The following is a 19,816-nucleotide window of genomic DNA, read 5'->3' as shown; positions in this document are numbered from 1 at the left end:
ATTAACACAAACTCATAACAAAACACAGAGAGCTATCATAATGGTGCTGTAATAACACTTGGCTCCTGAATTCTCTCAATACATTAAATATCTCCTTAGAGACCAAATTACTTTACATTTTCTTAAAAGACAATTTATTATAGATTTGTTTTCTTCTCATTATCTCTTAAAAATATATCTAATGAAGAAAAGAATACAACTTCCAAATAACTTACATAAAATGGTACTAATGTGTGACAACAGACTTTGGTTTAATATGTTGGTTATTATTTAACAGCACACAACAACCTATTGCCATGACAATTCCTTACCACAATGTGAAATTCCATGTGGCACATGTATCAAAAACCACCGTATGCCATTATTATGGCACACATAAAATTAACAGCCTAAGGCTGCTAGCAATTTAAATAATTGATAAGTTTTCAATTAAAAAGGCAACATTTTCAGGTCTCATACAAAAATCTATTTAAATTACTGATAGAAACGTACACTTCTGTTGGCCCAAAGCCAGATAATGCTTGCATCCAAGGCGGGGAAAGTAATTCTGCAAGTTGCAACTTAGACGTTGCAAATTTTTATTTTATGCAGAGATCCAGGCTATTTATTCATTTAACCTTTGTAATCCATGAAAAAGAATGATTAAAAAATTTACAGTAAAAGTGTCTCTAGTTTTGCTTTTCCTATATGGCTTTTAAAGAAATACTATGGTGACTGCGAATGCATGGAATTTCACGTGAAAAACTAAGCTTTTTTTTTTTTTCCAGTAAATATGTTGTCATTTGTCAGTAGCTTCCCTATGCCACCAACCAAGTCCTGGAATCAAACTTTTTCATAGTCAAACTGAACTTAAAAAATAAAGACCAATGCAGGTTTTTAATAATAGGCTGGCAATTGAGGACTATCAACCAAAATCTCTTAGGTCCAAATGATTCTCTTTATGGCAAAACTGGAACCAAAAGGAATTTTGACCATAAGAACCAAGACAGATCAAAATCACAGCCAACCAACCTTGTTTGTGCTTTTTGAGAAAGAGATTCCCCTCCTCTTTACTCTACTCAGAGCCTGACTCTACATAAACAAAGAATATGTAATGGTAGGTGTTGCTGCAACAGATAAGAGGAAAAGGAAATCCATTTAAGTTTTAAATCACTTAAAACTTATCTTCCTCAGGAATATTTTCATTTTCACTTTAAAATATTTTGCTCAAGCATTCAGAAGCAGAAAAGTAGAGCTCTACCTTAAGTTAAAATTCTTTAAGGGCCTCAGTTTCCCACCTATAAATATTTATTAAGTGAATTAATGAGAAAATCTGGACCTGATCAGCCAGACCACAATCCATGGATCACTGTCAATTCATGAAAAAAGTTTTCACCATTCATAGCAAATTAATAAAAATAAGAATAATGTAGTAAGTTTTATACAAAACTAAATTTACTAGCTTTAATGTTCTTTACTTTTGAGATTATGTACTGCCCAATGTTTTAATCTTTAAGTGACTCCCATTGTTTATCTTTGTTAATAAAATAATGGTTAACAGTAGATAACTTTGTTAGTTTATTTATTTTATTAATTTTTTATTTGGAAAAATTAAAAGTTACCATGCCTATGTCTGTCCCCCAAAATAAAAATGAAAAATTGATTAGCTCATGAAATCCAAATATTTGGGGATCAATGAGCTAGACAGATGATTTCAGACTAAAAAGTGGCTCTCAAGAAATCTCAGGAACTTTTAAGGACAATTACACAACTCTAATATTTTCCTACAACACAAAAATAAACACTGTATTTGAGAAAATAAGCATAAGTCATAAGAAACACTACAGATATCTCAACTAAGGTATTATATAAACACAAATCATTCAGAATTTAATAATGGTGACGACATACTAATGCGTAAACAGGTGGACGGGAGAGAAACAGTGTCAAACAATAAAGGATCATGAGCTTCGGCATAAGGAGAAGCTGAGCTTAAATTCCATATTCACATTCACACTAGCTATAAGACCTTGGGCATATCTCTTACCCACAGCTTCCTCATCTGAAAAATAGGGATGATAATATCTACCTCACAAAGGCAGATAATTTAAGATTTAAGAAAAGTAAATACCTTAAGCATCCAGTACTTAGCAGGCACTTAGAAATGAAAATTATTATTATTATCACTATGATCACATGCAGTAACATTTCTCAAAAAGCACAATTTGTCAGACTGTCCCAAAAACACATTATTGAAAACACAACCTTTGGGTGTGATTACGTCAGAGACATAATGAAAGTACATTGATGTCAGTTCTCTGCAACGGACATATGTGAAAAAACTAGACCCATCTGTGTGTGTGCGTTTTCTAAAACTAAGCATGTCACATTCTCAGGAGAGTTAGCCAATCTATCAATACCAGTGCTAGACCTTGTAGCAGACAATCCTACCCTGCCCTTCAAGGTACTGATGAGCCCCGCTCTAAATTCTCAGTGCACAAAGACTCTCAAATAAGTTAATGGGAAGTCAATGGGAAATTGACTTTTCCTACTTTGTGCTGGTCTGAAAGCAACGCTCTGTTAATCATGCCATCCTTCTTGTTCTCTTTCCTCCTATCCTAAATTAAAACTATTGGCGGAAACCCATACAGATATTTTATAGTTTTCATTACAATGAAAACATCATCCTGGTTGAAGCTGAGGTCTATCAAAACCTACAACGGAACTGTTGGCTAAGATAACAGTCTCACTGAAAAGCAGGGGCCCCATTCTGTCATTCCACCATAATACCACTTTGCATTTGTATAGAACTTTTAACTTTTCAAAGGGCTTTCACATCTATTATCCCATTTGATCATTACAATGATCCTGTGCAGTAGAAAGGACAAGTACTATTATCCACAACTGACAGATAGGCAACTACAGCACAGAAAGGTTAAGTGATTTGCCTAAGGCCAGGGAGTCAGAGGAGAGCAGTGGCCTCCTGACTTCCAGTCCAACGCTCTTTCCACCAGACGACTAGAGAAGGTTTTACAAACAGATTACAAACTCAGATAAAATAAAATAAAATGAATAAGAGGAAACAAAACCAAATAAGAAGAAAGCACAAATCAGGGCTCAGGGAAGCTATGACTCTTCACAGTAGTTGAATTTTTCAAGCTTAGTTTTGTTTTGTTTTGTTTTGTTTTAAACTCCTTTGCCATTTATTTATTTATTTTCCCCCAAAGCCCCAGTAGATAGTTGTATGTCATAGCTGGACATCCTTCTAGTTGCTGTATGTGGAATGCGGCCTCAGCATGGCCGGAGAAGCGGGGCGTTGGTGCGCGCCCGAGATCCGAACCCAGGCCGCCAGCAGCGGAGCGCGCACACTTAACCGCTAAAGCTTAGTTATTAAAGTCTTAAAATGTACCCTTTTCTCTTGGTTATCTACTTCAGTCCTGAGACAAATGTTAACGCAAATTTTCACTGAAATTCGAAACACAAAAGTAAAGTCATTTCAAGATATACTCAAGTCACTTTGATTAAGTAACCCTGTAGTTCATTTTGGGGTGGGGGTGAGGAGTGGTTAGTGCATAAAATAACTGAGAGTACATCTTTAAATCGTGTATCCACATTAAGCCTGCAGCTACGTTATAACTGTAGTCCTTTTGGAAGAGTGAAAGAGATCTCCAGTTGAAAGTAGATTTTGAAAAATTTTTTAGAGCCCAGGGGTTCATTTTTAATGAGCCGTTACTTTAAGTACTGCATAAAAAATACAGGAAATTGATAGTCCATTTAGTCTGCACCATACCTAATGCAAAAGTCATTAAGATGCAGTATTCTTAATGTTCATGATATGATCAGTAAGTGTCTTTTGAAAATGCCTTCAACTTTCACGTAAGGAAATCTTTGAAAACCTTATATATTATATAGAAAAATGTTATGGCCACTGTGATTTACTTTTGTATCTTCACTATGCCAAGAGACAGCATCCTCAATTACATTAACATTTTAAAAATAGTCCTCATTTGTAATGTACTTACATATGACAGCATTGCCTTCATTTCTTCATCACTTCTCACTGTAATTCGATCACCATCTTCATCTTCATCTGTTTAGAAAGCAATATAATGAAAATGATAAGATTTGCATTTTGTTCTGGATTTGCCACAAAAAAAAAGATTTGCATTTTTTTAATATGAAAAAAACCACATCAGGTGGGAACATAATACAATTGGTTTTTACAACTTGATAATCAAATCCTCAACACCATATTTTGGGGGATGTTGAGGTTATTGGTTTGTTGTTTTGTTTTGTTTTTTGTTCAGAACAAAACCAAAATCTCAATAAAGAACTAAAAATTTAAGGGATAGCTGAAAATTAAAATATTGCTCGTATCATTCATGACATGTATCTAAGTTAAAAAGTAAATATAACTGGAGTATGACTAAACAGGTTTGGTTTGGAGAATTTTAAAAACCAGAGAGGCCAGTCTTGTTCAACTATCGGTACTTTTCTCTTTTCCTCACAGCACCCTACCCCTCTATTTCTCCATTCTTCCTCTCTCCCAGGCAATCTACCATGTCACAATAGTTTGATAAAAATGGCTAATATTTATTGAACACAACTATACACAAGGCACCGTGATTTGTGTTTCATACACAGTACCTCCTTAAAAACCTCTCATTGATCCTATAATGCGGACAGTGTGGCTTGATTATTTTCATTCCCTTTTTACAGAAGAACTGGGGGCCTGGCGTAAGGTTAACTTGCAAAGCAACTCTAATACAGTTCTCCCCATATCTCACTCAATCTAGTAACTTTCTCTTTCTGTATCGGGTACTCTCTGACCATAATAAGCTTCAAACGCCGATTCATGCTATTTTGAAATAATTTAACGGTCTTAAAACTGGAGGATAACAAAACTTTACAAAATACATAACCAGAATGTGTGCATTTGAATAAGTGTATCACCTAAGTAGGCACAACCAGAAACAACGTACTTATTTCAACGATGCTTCTCTTATTGAAAATAGTTCTGAAACAGCTCCTCAAAAACTGCTTTAAGAACCCAAAGATAGATCACGTGAAAATATCAGATCTCATTTTTAACCCAAAATGGAACTGTCCATCTGATCACTCACCTACATTATCTGCCAGGTAGGACTCAGAATTTGCCTATTTCTAAATATTTAGTTAGCTACTTCATCCCTCTAAAGATAAAGATCTGTCAATAGCAGAACAGCTTATGCTGTTCAGCCCATGGTAGCACGCCTGAAGAAAAATGCCAAGAACGTTTTGAGCAAGGCAGCATTGTTGGAAGAAGTACACAGTCCCGCAGGGGATGGCTTGAAAGGGGCAGGCTCTCACTTGGATGCCTCAGCTTTGGTGAGCTTGTTAAACAATCACTGTTATTACTTTTTTGGTCACTCTTGGGCTTCTGATTGCTGATTTGACCAGATGCAGAGAACCTGATCCCAGGCCTGGAGAAACAGACAAATCTCTTGTCATAAAGAGAACAAGCTGGCATGACATGCTCAGGGGACTCTCAGTGAAAATACAGAGGGGTTCAGTTCAGCAGATGGATCTTAGCCCACCACACATCAGGGGGCCCGCCCTCCTGTCCAGCTGCAGTTCTGAAGACATCCCCTGCTTGGTGACCAGGCCATGGGAACCCTAGGAGGGAGCTGTGTTCTTTCCTAATTAGCCTATTTCAGAGCAAAATGTTACTTCCTTTTTCTCCCCAGTAGCCAATAGCAATCTGACAGCATGACGGAAACCAGCACGTTAGCCAACCCTGCTCAGTGACCAAGCCAACAGCTCTCACTGGAGTTTTCTCTCCAAAGCATTTGTTCCTGGATCCTGGATTTGTTCACTCCTACAGAGTTCCCAACTCAATGTAGATCAGTATCAAGTCACACTGTCTAAATATCTACACAGCTAGAAGCTGTCGAGAGTCACTACTGGTATTATGCTACCAAGAGCTGCCTGTTTTCAGTATAAAAGGCACACAGTGGTCACTTTCAGCAACAAAGAAGGTGCATTCCTAGGGGACGTTACATATATAAAGGACTGTACAGGAATCTAGCTCTCTCTTTCTTTCTTTTTTTTTTAAGGTACAGACTTCACAAAGCCAAATTGGAAGAGAAATGCCATTCTAGTTTCAGAAACAGAAGGAGTTTCTACACAGGTTCTAAAAATTAGTATTTTCAAGGTTAAGTCAAAAAATCTTCTTCCAAATGCAGGAATCAAAGGGGAAAAAAACAGATACAGTATAAAGGGATATAATGTTACATATTACCACACATGAAAGCACTTTACATTTTTGTTTTAAAACCAAGTCAAATTTTCTGTTTAAATGTGGGCTAGAATGATTTGTTCTTGATGAAGTCCTGAACTTGGTAAAATTTCCAGCCTGAACAAAGTAGCTTTTTGTAAATCTCATTCCTATACCAGAGCTAGCTATAGAGATGGTGGTTACAAAGGGACTGCTTATATTCAAATTTCAATCCACACAAGACCTAAATAAAGTATTGCACACATGGGATAAAGAAGTTCTTGGAATTTAATAAAACATGTGAAAAATCTTTTTATAATCTGTAAAGAGAGGGAAGAGATTCCAGAAAGATCATTTAAATCATAATCTCTCTAAAACAGGAACAACAACAAAGAGAGTTCTCTGAGCCCTCAAAGCAAGGGCTTGACCTTTTAAGGCTACTTAAAACAAAAGACTCTGGAATTCTAGAATTCTATGAAATCTCTGAGGGATTATTTCACCAGAAAACGGTAAGGGAAGTCAGCTACCAGAATAATTTCTTGCATAGCAGGTCCATAAAAAGCAGCTATGAAACACTACAAGGGCACTTTGCTCTAAGTGGACAGAAAACTGAGGACAAAATGCCAGAATAGCTTTTGATGCCAACCTAGGTAAAGTGTTGGAACTGTCCCATAAGGGGTCTGACTCCAACAGAAAGATTTCGGACAAGTTGAAACAGGCATTCTAATAAATCTTGGGGATAAAATCAGGTTTATATGACATAGTGATTAATAGTTCTTATGGATTAATAAGAAACTTCATTTTATGTAAGTATTGCTTTTCTTTACAAATTGCTCCTTGGTGGACCGTTGCTTCACTCTTTAATATTTGTAATTAGTAGTTTTAATGAAGACTCCTTGTTCTTGTCAAAGAGGAGACTGAGTTGGAAAAGTAATTACACCTCAGAGAAGACTGATGATTGGCCAAAAGGCAACATCCAAGCTCTCTAACTCCCTGATGGCAATCCAAGAGCAAATCATTGGCCTTGACATTTAAAGTGAGAATACACTTCTTTCTGAACACAATGAATTACAAAGAAGATGTACAAATAGTTAACAAGTACATGAAAAGGTGCTCCACATCTCTAATATCAGAGAAATACAAATCAAAACAAGGAGATATCACCTCACACCTGTTAGAATGGCTATTATCAAAAAGGCAAGAAATAGGGGCCGGCCCGGCAGTGCAAGCGGTTAAGTGCACGCGTTCCACTGCAGCGGCCCGGGGTTCGCCAGTTCGGATCCCAGGCGCGCACCAAAGCACTGCTTGGCAAGCCATGCTGTGGCGGCGTCCCATATAAAGTGGAGGAAGATGAGCACGGATGTTAGCCCAGGGCCAGTCTTCCCCAGCAAAAAAAAAAGAGGAGGACAGGCAGATGTTAGCACAGGGCTGATCTTCCTCACAAAAACAAAAAAAAAGACAAGAAATAACAAGTGTTGGCAAGGATGTGGAGAAAAGAGAACCTCTGTGTACTGCTGATAGGAATGTAAACTGGTACAACCACTAGGAAAAACAGTATGTGGGTTTCTCAAAAAATTAAAACTACAACTACCATATGATCCAGCAATCACACTTCTGGGTCTATATCCAAAGGAACTGACATCAGAATCTTGTAGAGATATCTGCACTCTCATGTTCATTGCAGTATTATTCACAATAGCCAAGATACAGAAACAACCTAAGTGTCCATTAATAGATAAATGGATAAGAAGATGCGGTATACACATACACACCCACACACACATGCGTGTGTGCACGCACATGAAATGGAATATTATTCAGCCATGAAAAAGATAGACATCCTGCAATTTGTGACAACTTGGATGAAATTCAAGGGCACTGTGCTAAGAGAAATAAGTAAGACACAGAAAAACAAATACCATATGATATCACTTATACGTGGAAGCTAATAAGGCCAAACTCAGAGAAAGAGAGAGTAGAAAGGTGGTTACCAGGGAATGGGAGATAGGGGAAGTGGGGAGATATCTGTCAAAGGGTACAAACTACCAGTGATAAGATTAACAAAGTCTGGGGATCTAATGTACAGCATGGTGATTATAGCTAATAACACTATTATATACTTGAATCTTGCTAAGAGAGTAAATCTTAAATGTTCTCACCACAAAAAAGAAATGATAATTATCTGACAGGATGGGAGTGTTAGCTAATGCTATGGTGGTAATCATTTTACAATATATAACTATATCACATCAATGTGTTGTACACATCAAACTTACAAATGTCATATGTCAATTATATCTCAATAAAGGTAGGAAAAGTTAAAAAAAATAAAGAACTTGAATTGACAGAAATGAAAAGTTAGTAAAGGGTAAGAAAGTAGAAATACACACCAAGCAATTTAGTATGACAATAACTTAAAATACTTTTCTGAATAAAAAGTGGGATATACACAGCCTGTCTAGCAAAGACTGGCCATTTGCCTATCAAACTGGATTAGCTATAAACAGTATACCAACAGGAACTATAAATCATAAAACTTACTAAAATAGCACAAAGAGTTTCAAAGGTATAAATGTTAGTGAAGAACACTAGAAACTCATGGTACTAAGTAGAGAGAAGTAGAAAAAATAATTTGAACTCTTTTTGTCTCATACATGCATGTTCTTTGCCATCTGATCTAAAAAGCATTACTAGATATGAACAAGAAGTACGGGAGGGATAGCTCTGATACACTGGTTCACAATGAGAATTCCAGGCTTCTCTAGTTGCCTGAAGCATAGTAATATGATTTTCCAGCACATTAGGGAAGCAAAAGTAGAACCAGAAAGTCTATGTACTGGCTGGATTTTGTTAATGTCACTTAAAATGGAGGAAAAAAATCCTAGCAAGATACCAAATAGAGTGCAGCAGATGGTAAACAAATATTATGAAGCAATCTTCACAAAATCTGCAGTGTGTCACAAATATACAAAATGGCAGAGTTTGGGAAAAGAGAATCATAACAGGCCATATGTTGTTAGCGATTTTATTTGAAGCAACACGCAATCCAAAAGAGAAACCAAGAGGAGGAACATAAAGGCCCAAAAGAGGAGAGACAGCCCCAGGTAAGGGCGGCCAGAATGGCTAGCACAGTGCCTTCAGAGTAAACAGCAGACAAATAGCAGATGCCGGGGAACTCTCAGGCAAACAGCGCCCACTGCAGGGACAGGGCTCAAGTGGGGTCTCGAGAGAAGCAATCTCGCATCTATAAAGGAACAGAAAGTTAAGGCAATATATTATATGTCATTTGTCGCATTCCTTCAGTGCCAGGTGAGAGTCAATTAGAACTAAAGCAAAGTAGCTTTTTCCAAAGCAAGAGGAAAGAAATGAAAACATAACTGTAGAGGTTAGAAAGACATCAAAAGGAAATTACCTGAAAAGTTGTCAAGTTTAGAGCCCTTCTCAGGGGTAAGGACTAAACAAGATAGAGGCCACAGGTGCTAGGCCAAATCTTCATACCCATGAATTTTAATTTAGCTCCAGGACTCCCACCTCCTGATTCCTTCCTCACTTCTTTGCTTCCTTCCTCTTTCCAACAAATCTCTAAGTCCCCACTATGTAGCAGGCAACATTCTGGGCACTGGGGACAGTAACAGCAAAAAAAGAAAAACCCCGCCCTCAGGGAGCTTACACTCTAGTTGAGAGAGACTGAAAGGACGAGGGAGTGGGCCATACAGACATCTGCAGAAAGAATGTTCCAGGCAGAGGGAGGAGCCAATGCTAAGGCCCTGAGGCCGAACAATACTTGGCATGTTGGAGAGACTGAAAGAAAGCCAGAGTAGCTGGAACAGAATGAGAGGGGGGAGAGAAATAGATGGATGCAGAGAAGTAATGGTGGGCAGAGCTGGAGCGGATGAGAAAATGCAGGGCCTTGTAGGGCGTTTTAAAGACCTGGCTTTCACTCTGGAGTGAGATGGAAAGTACTGGAGGGTTCTGAGTGTCGTGATCTCACTTAACGTCTAAAAGGATCACTTTGGCTGCTGTGTGAAGAAGAGGCTGTGTGGAGGCAAAAGTAGAAGCAGGGAGACCAGTTAGGAAACCACTGTCCTAGGCAAGGTGAGAGATGATGGTGGCCTAAACCAAGCTGAGGTTTTGAGCTGTCATCACATGCTGGATGTATTTTAAAGACAGAGCAATAGGATTTGCTAATGGATGAGACATAGAAGGCTTGTCCTTATTACTTCATTCCTTCAACCATCCACACATTCCAGAAACACATATTGAGAGTCTACCATGCGCCAGGTACTAGGCTGGGTTTCTAGGGATTCAAAATTGAGCAGCACTATCTACTGCCCTCAAGTAAAAACTAGCCTGGTGCTTGAGTAAAGGACTTATACTTCTTAATTCTCACACAAAATAGCAAGGCTACTAATACCTACTACTAATAAGTAACTAATAGCTACTAATACTACTAACATCTACTACTACTACTAACTACTTTCATAAGACCAAAAGGGATTTGGACTTTTTGCATCAATGATATTTCAACCCAAAATTTCAATAAACTAAAGCTGTCTTCAAACCATCTCAAGTTCTAGGATGCACAATTAACTCTTACGTGTTAAATAATTTTTAGACTCAGCGTAGGTCTATTGTGAACTACAATTTTTCATTAACCTACCTAGTTTTACTTATAAGCAACCAGTTATCATTTACATACACTATAGTTTAAGAAAATAAAACTTCATTTTTTCTAAATATTTTATGATTTAGACTTTTCTTCAAAGCAAAAAAGAGTTCCCACCCAATTATTCTTAATGAGGTTGTCTTTGCTATTTGGACATGAGGGGTGTTTCCTACAGGTGTCATTCCAGTAATCAGCTATAGCTGTTTTCTATACTCTAAGAATTTACAACTTATGTAATTGCAATTTTGCTTTAAATGGTCATATTATGCCAAACTTAAAATGAGATATGATGTACTGGTTTTAAAATTTCCAACCAAAATAATCTTCCAGAAATTCATAAAACAACTGAAAAGGATTCCATTCAATGAGAAGTGAGTACAAATGGTCGTGGTTGAAGAAAGACATAAATAAAATAAAAATTTATCCTATAGCCTATTTTCTGAACCAAAACTCAGACACATAGGTTGAAAAGTGGGAAGACACTTATGAGGGCTACAGACCAGAATATGTGATGTCAGAGTGTCTTGGAAAAGTGGAGCCATATGATATTTACAGGTATTAGTCAGCACTTGTCTATATAGACTTAAAATGCATCTTTCAAGTCACCAATAAGATTTTTACTATCCAGCAACAGCAGCCCAACAGTCATTTTATAGCAGTTAACTTGTGTAGACAAAACCCAGAGAAAGGAAGACACGTAACAGACATGCACAGGAAACTCATTGGTGGGCACAGTAGATTTCCGTCACCTCACGTGTTGGTGTACTCATTAATCTGTTAATGAAACTGTGAAAATCAGCAGGGGGTCTTTGGGTCTATATGAATGTCAAGCTCCTACAGCATATGTAGGGCCCATGCATGCAAACATACAAGATTTTTTATGGTTATGGAATTTAGCTTCATCTCAGAAGTGGTCTCACATCTGGGAAAAGACAAATTATTCAATAACCGGTGTGAAGTCAACTGTCCATCTGCTTGAAGAATAAAGTTGGATCCCCTTTCACCAAAATAAATTGAAGACGGTACAAGAATTAAAAAAAAATATCTCCAACCTTGGTAATAAAAATGCATGCTGTTTTACCAAAAAAAAAAAACCCCACACTCATACACGTAGGAATGTATATATTTACAAACATACCTAACGTGTGTGTGTGCTTAACCCCATTAAACCAGGAAAAAAAAAGAATACGGATGAATGTTTTTTCAATGGAATGTGGAAAATGGAAGGCCTTTCTAAGCATGACAGTCACAAAGGAAAATATGATAAATCTGACCATATAAAAACTTTTAACTTCTCCATGGAAAAAAGGACCAAAACAAGATGAAAGGAAAAAGGAAAGCAATAAACTAAAGAAAAATATCTGTAACATATAAGAGGAAGGACTAATTTTCTTAATATGGGAAAGCTCCCAACTCAATTAGAAAAAGACAACCTAACAGAAAAGTGGGCAAGGTGACAAACAGTTCACAGAAATTAAATACGAATGACCAAAATATAAATGAGAAGATGCTCAAACTTATTTATAATTGAAGAAATACAAAATAAAACAATAATATAATAATCTTTTTCACCTACCAAATTGACATTGACTAAAAAGTTTGCTAATACTCAGAGTTGGTGAGGGTAGAGAGAAGTGGGCATTCTCAAACATAGTTGGTGTGAGTGTAAACTGGTTCCACCTTTTGGAAGAGCAATAAGGTAACAGCTATTAAAATGTAACATATGGGTTCTCCTTTTTGGTAGTTCCAACTCCTACGAATTTATCCTACAAATATATTTCCACAATGTGGAAAGATATAAGACGTTGCTGACTGCAGCATTTTTTCTAATAAATACTAAAAAACTGGCAACAAAACTGGTCCATCAGTAAGTTAAATAAATCGAGCTATAGCCATAAAATTAAGTATAATGTAGTCGCCTGAAGTAATGAAGTTGATCTGTGCACACTGATGCTGAAAAGAGGTCCAACATACACCATTAAGTGGGGGCGCGGGAAACTAGTTCCAGTACAGTACAGATTATGCACAGAGAAAATTTCTGTAAGGATACAGAAGAAATTATTAACTAGTGAATTGGGGAAATAGGGACTTTTACTTTTTCCTTTATTTTACGCTGTTTGAATTTTTCTTAAAGATCATCTATAGCTTCTTAATTAAAAAAAAAAATCAAACACTAGATACTGAAAAGTACTTTCATTTGTGCTCTAGTTGTAAAGAAGAAAGGACCCAAAAGGGCGAGGAAGAAAACGTTTAGGGCCATCAGTCCAAGAGGTGAATTGAGCACAAATGGGTCTCCTTCCCCTCATCCAACTCTAACTCCCCTGGGAAACACCATCCCCAGGGACAGAAGCCAGAGTGAATACACCCACTGCGGACCCTCTGCCCCTCAGGACATGGGGCCCAGTCAAGTGTGGGAATTTGAATTTTGAGGCCCGAATTATCCACCACCAACCAACCATATCCCATGCCTGTGCAATAGCACAAATAATCCAAAAAAGTGAATTACTTTCTTAGCTTTAGTTCACATGCATTTTATAATTCTCATTTGAATATGGACACATATAACATTCCATTTATGCAACAAGTGGGTTCCTACAAGGCACTAAGGCAAGTACTAAGAAGAGAGAGTAAGAGTGAAATAAAACACAGTCCCTCTCACCAAGCCAGTCAAAATCTAGTGAGGAAGGGAAGCACGAACACAACCATCAGAAGGCAGGCCCAATGGGTCACTTGCTCTAGTAAAGGTGCACAGGGAGATAAACCGCATCTGGGGGGACCAGAAGTTTCACTGAAGAGATGGCATTTCTCAGAAATGAAGAATCTGTAAGACCACCTGAACTTCCCCCCTTTCCACTTACTCAACTCTTTTTCTTTACATTTATGTAAAACAGGTAAATTTGACAGCTGCCCTTTCTCTTGTTGCTTAATTCATATCACTCTATGTAATACCATTCCTTTTGTATAAGAAATAAATCAGTTAGGTGTACTTTTCAGTATGAAACATATTACCATCAATATTTCTTCGATTACAGTTTATTTATTCAAGAGTTGTTTCATCGTACCCATAAACCACTGAAATATCTCAAAAATTTCAGTAAATTAGCTTACAAACGACATCCTTCCAACTATTTCTTATGCATAGATTCCATTTATTAGTGCAGATCTTTGGTTCAGAAAATAAGGTCACTCTAGAATAATCATGAAAAAAAGTCGGCCTAGCATTTTAAATCTATAATGAAAAGTAAATGGTAATCTAAGCACAAAAAACAAAGGACTATCATTGTTTTGTCTGTGTGTGTTTTTATTTTTTTCATCTAAAACTGGGCCAGATGTAGATGGGTATAGAACTGCTGCTCTTGTCGGGGGAAAAGAAGGAACGAGATCTTTAAGAACTTAAACCTAAAAGTTTAAACTTTTTTTCTGTTAGTGTTAGGTAAACTTTTCAGTATTAAATATATTACCATAGGGGCCAGCCCCCGTGGCATAGCGGTTAAGAGCGCGCTCTGCTGCTGGCGGCCCTGGTTCGGATCCCGGACGCGCACCAATGCACCGCTCGTCAGGCCATGCTGTGGCGGCATCCCATATAAAGTGGAGAAAGATGGGCATGGATGTTAGCCCAGGGCCAGTCTTCCTCAGCAAAAAGAGGAGGATTGGCATGGATGTTAGCTTAGGGCTGATCTTCCTCACACACACACAAAATATATATATATATATTACCATAAATATTTCTTTGATCAAAGTTTTATTTATTCAAGAGTTGTTCCAGAATACCCATAAACCATAAACCCACACACCACACAAGCCATACTATACACCACCGGCTATTGACACACTTGGTTATAAAGAGTGCAAGTTTTACAGTCAAAAGAACTATGTATGAATCTGGGCTCCACCACTTCCTAGCTGATCACCTTCGGCAATCATTTCATGACCCCGAGCTTCAGTTTCCTCTCAGGTATAATTTTCCTACCTCAAAGTTGTTGTAAAGATGAGCAACAGTCTAGGTAAATCATCTAGTACACTGCCTGGCACAGAGCAGTCCATCAGTAAATGACAGTTAAAATCATCGGCATTACCACTATGAGCTCTAACTCTGGAAGGTACAGGGGCACAGGTACATCAAGCCACTTTGGAGGGACCCAGAAAGCGAGAAGTAGAAAGTCTTCTTTTTGCCACTTAAGAATAATCAGAACAAGCCTCCAGAGTGGTTGAGCATACACACACACACACACACACACACACACACACACGCTGTGGAGTCTACTCCAGAAATCCCACTTCACCACTTACTAGCTGTGAGACTTTGAGCAAGACACTTAGAGGAGATGTCCTTTCCTCAACTAAAACGGTGCTAATAACAGTCCTTCAAAAGACTTCATGGGGATCTTGTGAAGGTTACATTAAATGAGATAAACCATGGAATGCTCTTAGCATAGCATCTGGCAACAATAAGTACTCCAAACGTTAACTCTCGGACTGTCCATGAAATCCCTGGCACCCCCAAGGGTTACCGCCAGGGGTCTTAATAGAGCTTGGAATACTAACATGCATTTCAGATGTATGTACTATTTTTCAATAGTATATAATAGAGTCCAGTGCAGTTAATAAAATACTAATTATTTTAAGAGTTCTACTCATAGCAGCTTTTAAAAACATATAATGATTGTTGAAAAATATTCAAACACTAGAGAAATATATAAAGTAAAAAGCAGGCTCATTCAGCAAACTGTTCCGCACTCCAATCCCCAGGTCTACTTTCCAGGGGAGACCACTGGAAAACACTGTAGTGGGCACGCTTCAGATCCCTGTCTCTCAATATATGCATGAAGTTGGGAGGAGGAGGGATTAGATATTTCTCAACATGGGATCATACTATACATATTATTTGTTTATTCAATAATATATCATGGATATCTTTCCATGACAACGCATAAAATCCTAACTCATTCCTTTTAGCCACTGCTTAATGCTTCAGATTATGGATAAATAATTTATTAATCCATTATTCTAGGCATTTACCTTACCTCTAATTTTTTGCTATTAAATATAATTCCAGGGGCCGGCCCGGCAGCTCAAGCGGTTAAGTGTGCATGCTCTGCTGCAGTGGCCCGGGGTTCACCGGTTCGGATCCCGGGCACGCACCGACACACCGCTTGTCAAGCCATGCTGTGGCGGCGTCTCATATAAAGTAGAGGAGGATGGGCATGGATGCTAGCCCAGGGCCAGTCTTCCTCAGCAAAAAGAGGAGGACTGGCAGATGTTAGCTCAGGGCCGATCTTCCTCACAAAAAAAAAAAAATCCACAATGAACACTTTGTTTGAAGGGCATTCAACACATGTGTAGGTATTTCTGTTGGACAGCTTCCTAAAAGTGGATCTGCTAAGTCAGAGGTTTTGCACATTTTATATTTTGGTAAGTACTGCCAAACTGTCCTCCAAAGAGAACATAAGTAAAAGAGAAAGGACGTTGTATTCTCTGTCATTAACCATCTGCTTAAAAACAAGAACAGAAAGTATACTATCATGTGGAGAAACCTTACGTTTTTCTCTATAGAAAAGTGGCCTTCATCTTCACAAAAAGATGGGAACCACAGTTACAAATCCTTACTTTATCCTTCTCAACACCAGAGCCCCTGGGCTACTGACTGAACTCTCATCTTAACATTACTTGGACCCTGACCTTCCCTGCAGTGATGTCAGGTCCAGTTTTCTATACACCCCGCCCCCGCCCCCCAGTCCCCAAGCCAATTGGTTTGGGGGTGGGAAAGGACTCAGGACCTGAAGAGTTGCTGTCATCATCTAGTAGCCACGTCAAGCACCACTAAAACAGAATTATTCCATGCAATATTCACTTAAAAGCTCTACTCTGTTGCTGGTTTAAAGCAGCAATGGATTAAAATCTCTTAATCAATAATCATCGGCCTACAGGTAGTTTACACGTTTCATTTTGTCCCACAATATTATTACAGTGAGGAGCAAGAGCAGATGAAGGTCATGTTGGTAATTAAAGCTATATTATAGAAATATGCACACCCAAGATATGATTAAATAAGAAAATATTACTTGGTTCAGTATCATCATTAAACTTGCATTAATTTATAAATATTTAAATGTACCATATGATAATCATAAATAATTTGTTTTTGTCAGTTTCTAAAGTAATGCAACCCATAAACCCTTTGAAAAATTACTGCAGAAAAAAACAGTCAAGAAAGTATACAAGCCAGACTTACATTCAAATGCTGTTGTTGTTGCTTCAGGCAGAACCTGGCCTATCACATCCTAGACAAAGAGAGAATAAAGAAACACAATTAGCCATCTTCTTTATTGCTAACATGTGGCAAATCCTAGAGGAAATATGAGAACCTGGAAAAGGTTTTTGAAATCTTGGCATAAACGATAAAAACATCAGCTCATAATCACACTTCGCCCAGCAATGTAAGCCCATAGTTTAAATCTCTATGGGGGAGAGGGGGGAGTATCTTCACAAAACCTTTTCTACTCTGAATTAATAAAATAATCTTTCACTCTCGATTCAACAGCATATACAAATACACTATTGCATATTTACAAAAAAGGTGGTTCCTTCTATGGGATGCTGTGGAATGTACTGCAGTAGAAAGAGTAAGGGGTTTGGGAGTCAGACTGGCCTGGGTTTGAATCTCAGCTCTGCACTTACTAGCTGCGTGACTGGGAACAAATTACTTAACCTCTCTGAGCCTCAATCTGATTATCCTATGGGTGTAGCAAAACTCCTAGAGGTAATGTAAAAATTAAATAATGTGATAAACATAAGCTAGCCTAGCACATTATAGACATTTAACAAATGTAGTTCCTGATAGATAACCAGCAACACTTTGCCTTGCACAAACAGTGGGAAGAGTTCAAAAACTCTTTGATATATTGCTACATTTAATGTAAACAATTCTTATTAACCTTTACTCTTAAGCAATTGAAAAATATATATTTAATGACACTGAAATAAAGTTAATCTAGCCTAAAAAAATTTTTTTAAGTGTATATAATCTGATATCAACATTCAAATGAACTTAATAAAGTTGAAAACACTTGAAAATTAGTCTACAGAGATAGTTTAATTAAAGAGGCAGAGAACACCTTCGAGAAATAGTTCTGGGACAAGTGACCCTCCATTATGTCCAGTCCAACCCAAGTGGCCCGCAAACCTCACTGCTCTCGGAGAGCTCTGCCACAACATCCCTCCCGGGCTGTGCCAGAACCGGCACCACGCAGCTGGCTGACACAGCCACTGGCAGTACTTCTCAGCAGGGAGCCCACAGCCCTTCCAAGCAGGGCACTTGGCAGGGCGGCGGCTGCAACTTCCTTCTAAAGGCAGTTCTTCAGAAGCTTTTGCTGCAGTGGCAGTTTGCATAACAGCCTTGCCTCTACAGGGCTTTTTTTAAAAAAAATAAATCTGTGCATAGAAAATTGATCAAAGGGAACTATCTTAGGCAGCCCTTGCTCATTAGAGCCAAAGTAGATTACTTTTTCCTTCTGACTCTAGTCTTAGCAAATGAAACATCAACTTTTTGAGAAGTATTTGTAAAAGATTTTAATGTTAAAAAAAATTCTTTCTACACACTCGTAGGTAGAAAGTATTTATTGACAGGTAAATGGAAACTGTAGAGCGAGTTATAGAATAAACTATACAGGCCACCAGTGTAAATAAAGTCTGAGAGCGCATGCCTCAGTTTCCTTCTGTGTAAAATGAGATCATAACTGTACCTACCCCGTATGACTAAATGAGTTAATAACTGTAAAGAGCTTAGAAGAGCATCTAGCATACGGAAAGCGCCATATTAGCGTCTGTACACAAATAAAACAAGTCACTGATGACTGGAACATTACAAAACTTCCCTCATAATGAAACCTTAAATTTCAGCACCCGACAATCAGTGGAAGATGGTCATTCATTCATTTACTTCATCTTTCCACAGCATTTACTGGGGACCTTTTCCAGCTAGTGTTGGTAACAAAAAACAAAAAAAAGGGGGACTCCACCCCCAACCCTCCAGGTCTAGGTCACTGGCTACTTCCAGGAACTCCCATCATTCAGACAATCAATCCTGAGGGGTGAACTCTACAGTACTAGCAAACTAATTTAGGATCCTGCCTATTTATGAATAGCAGACCCCATCAAACAGCAGATTTCTAATAACTAGCTGAAAACCCTGCGGGGCAGCAATGGCATCCTTTGCCCAGCAACATAAACGAGGAGCCACATATACGTTACATGTAATGCAGGGGAAAAAAAAGGAGAAAAAGCAAACTTGCTTGAGAGACTCATGAGAATCATGTGACTACAGCTGATCATCTTGTTTTGTTAAAGTGAATGAAGTGGGGCTCTTATAATGACAAAAGGGTAAAGAGTTTGAAAATTAGTCAATATCTACTGGTCATCTCTAAGCAGGGCACATTTAATGGTTTTATGTATATTTTCCAGTTATATTTTAAGTGATTTATTTCAAAGCAACCCTGTCTTATTTTCAACATTTACCTAACCTAGAGAAGGTTTCAAAAGAAAACTTAAGTTTACTTATCTAAATGGTGATCATTTCTTGATCTTTTTCTTCTCCTACCTTTTAAGAAATCAGTCAAATATATGACAGCCCAAAAGTATAATTAAGAATCCACAACACGCCAGGAGCATAAAGACCACAAAGCTGTAGGCTATCGAAGAATAAGACTTGCTCCTTGACCTTAGGAAGATTATCATCTGGTCACAGAGATAAAGACAAACCTAAAAGACTAACAATACAGAGCCCTTACAGTATGATAAGAGCCAAACAAAAGACATAAATAGCAAACAGTATTTGCTAACTCAGGATGGAAACATCACAGGCTCAGTTTAGACAGAAATTTCACAGATGAGGGAAAATCTGAGCTGAGATCTGGGAG

The 19,816-nt window shown here is 37.9% G+C and overlaps 1 protein-coding gene across 3 annotated transcripts in view; it reads right to left on the bottom strand.

Moving 5' to 3' along the window:
• Positions 1-19,816, bottom strand: part of MAP2K5 (mitogen-activated protein kinase kinase 5) — a 236,955-nt gene that overhangs the window by 213,403 nt on the left and 3,736 nt on the right. For all 3 annotated transcript variants that reach the window (XM_058541929.1, XM_058541930.1, XM_058541928.1), the window contains exons 2-3: positions 17,134-17,182; positions 4,002-4,069 (exon numbers count right to left, since the gene is read on the bottom strand). In XM_058541929.1, the coding sequence (XP_058397912.1) occupies positions 4,002-4,069; positions 17,134-17,182 (117 nt within the window). The remainder of the gene's footprint in view (positions 1-4,001; positions 4,070-17,133; positions 17,183-19,816) is intronic.

This window comes from Diceros bicornis, chromosome 5 (genome assembly GCF_020826845.1).
Source record: "Diceros bicornis minor isolate mBicDic1 chromosome 5, mDicBic1.mat.cur, whole genome shotgun sequence".
Taxonomy (NCBI): domain Eukaryota; kingdom Metazoa; phylum Chordata; class Mammalia; order Perissodactyla; family Rhinocerotidae; genus Diceros; species Diceros bicornis.
This window is presented reverse-complemented; position numbering and strand designations above follow the sequence as displayed.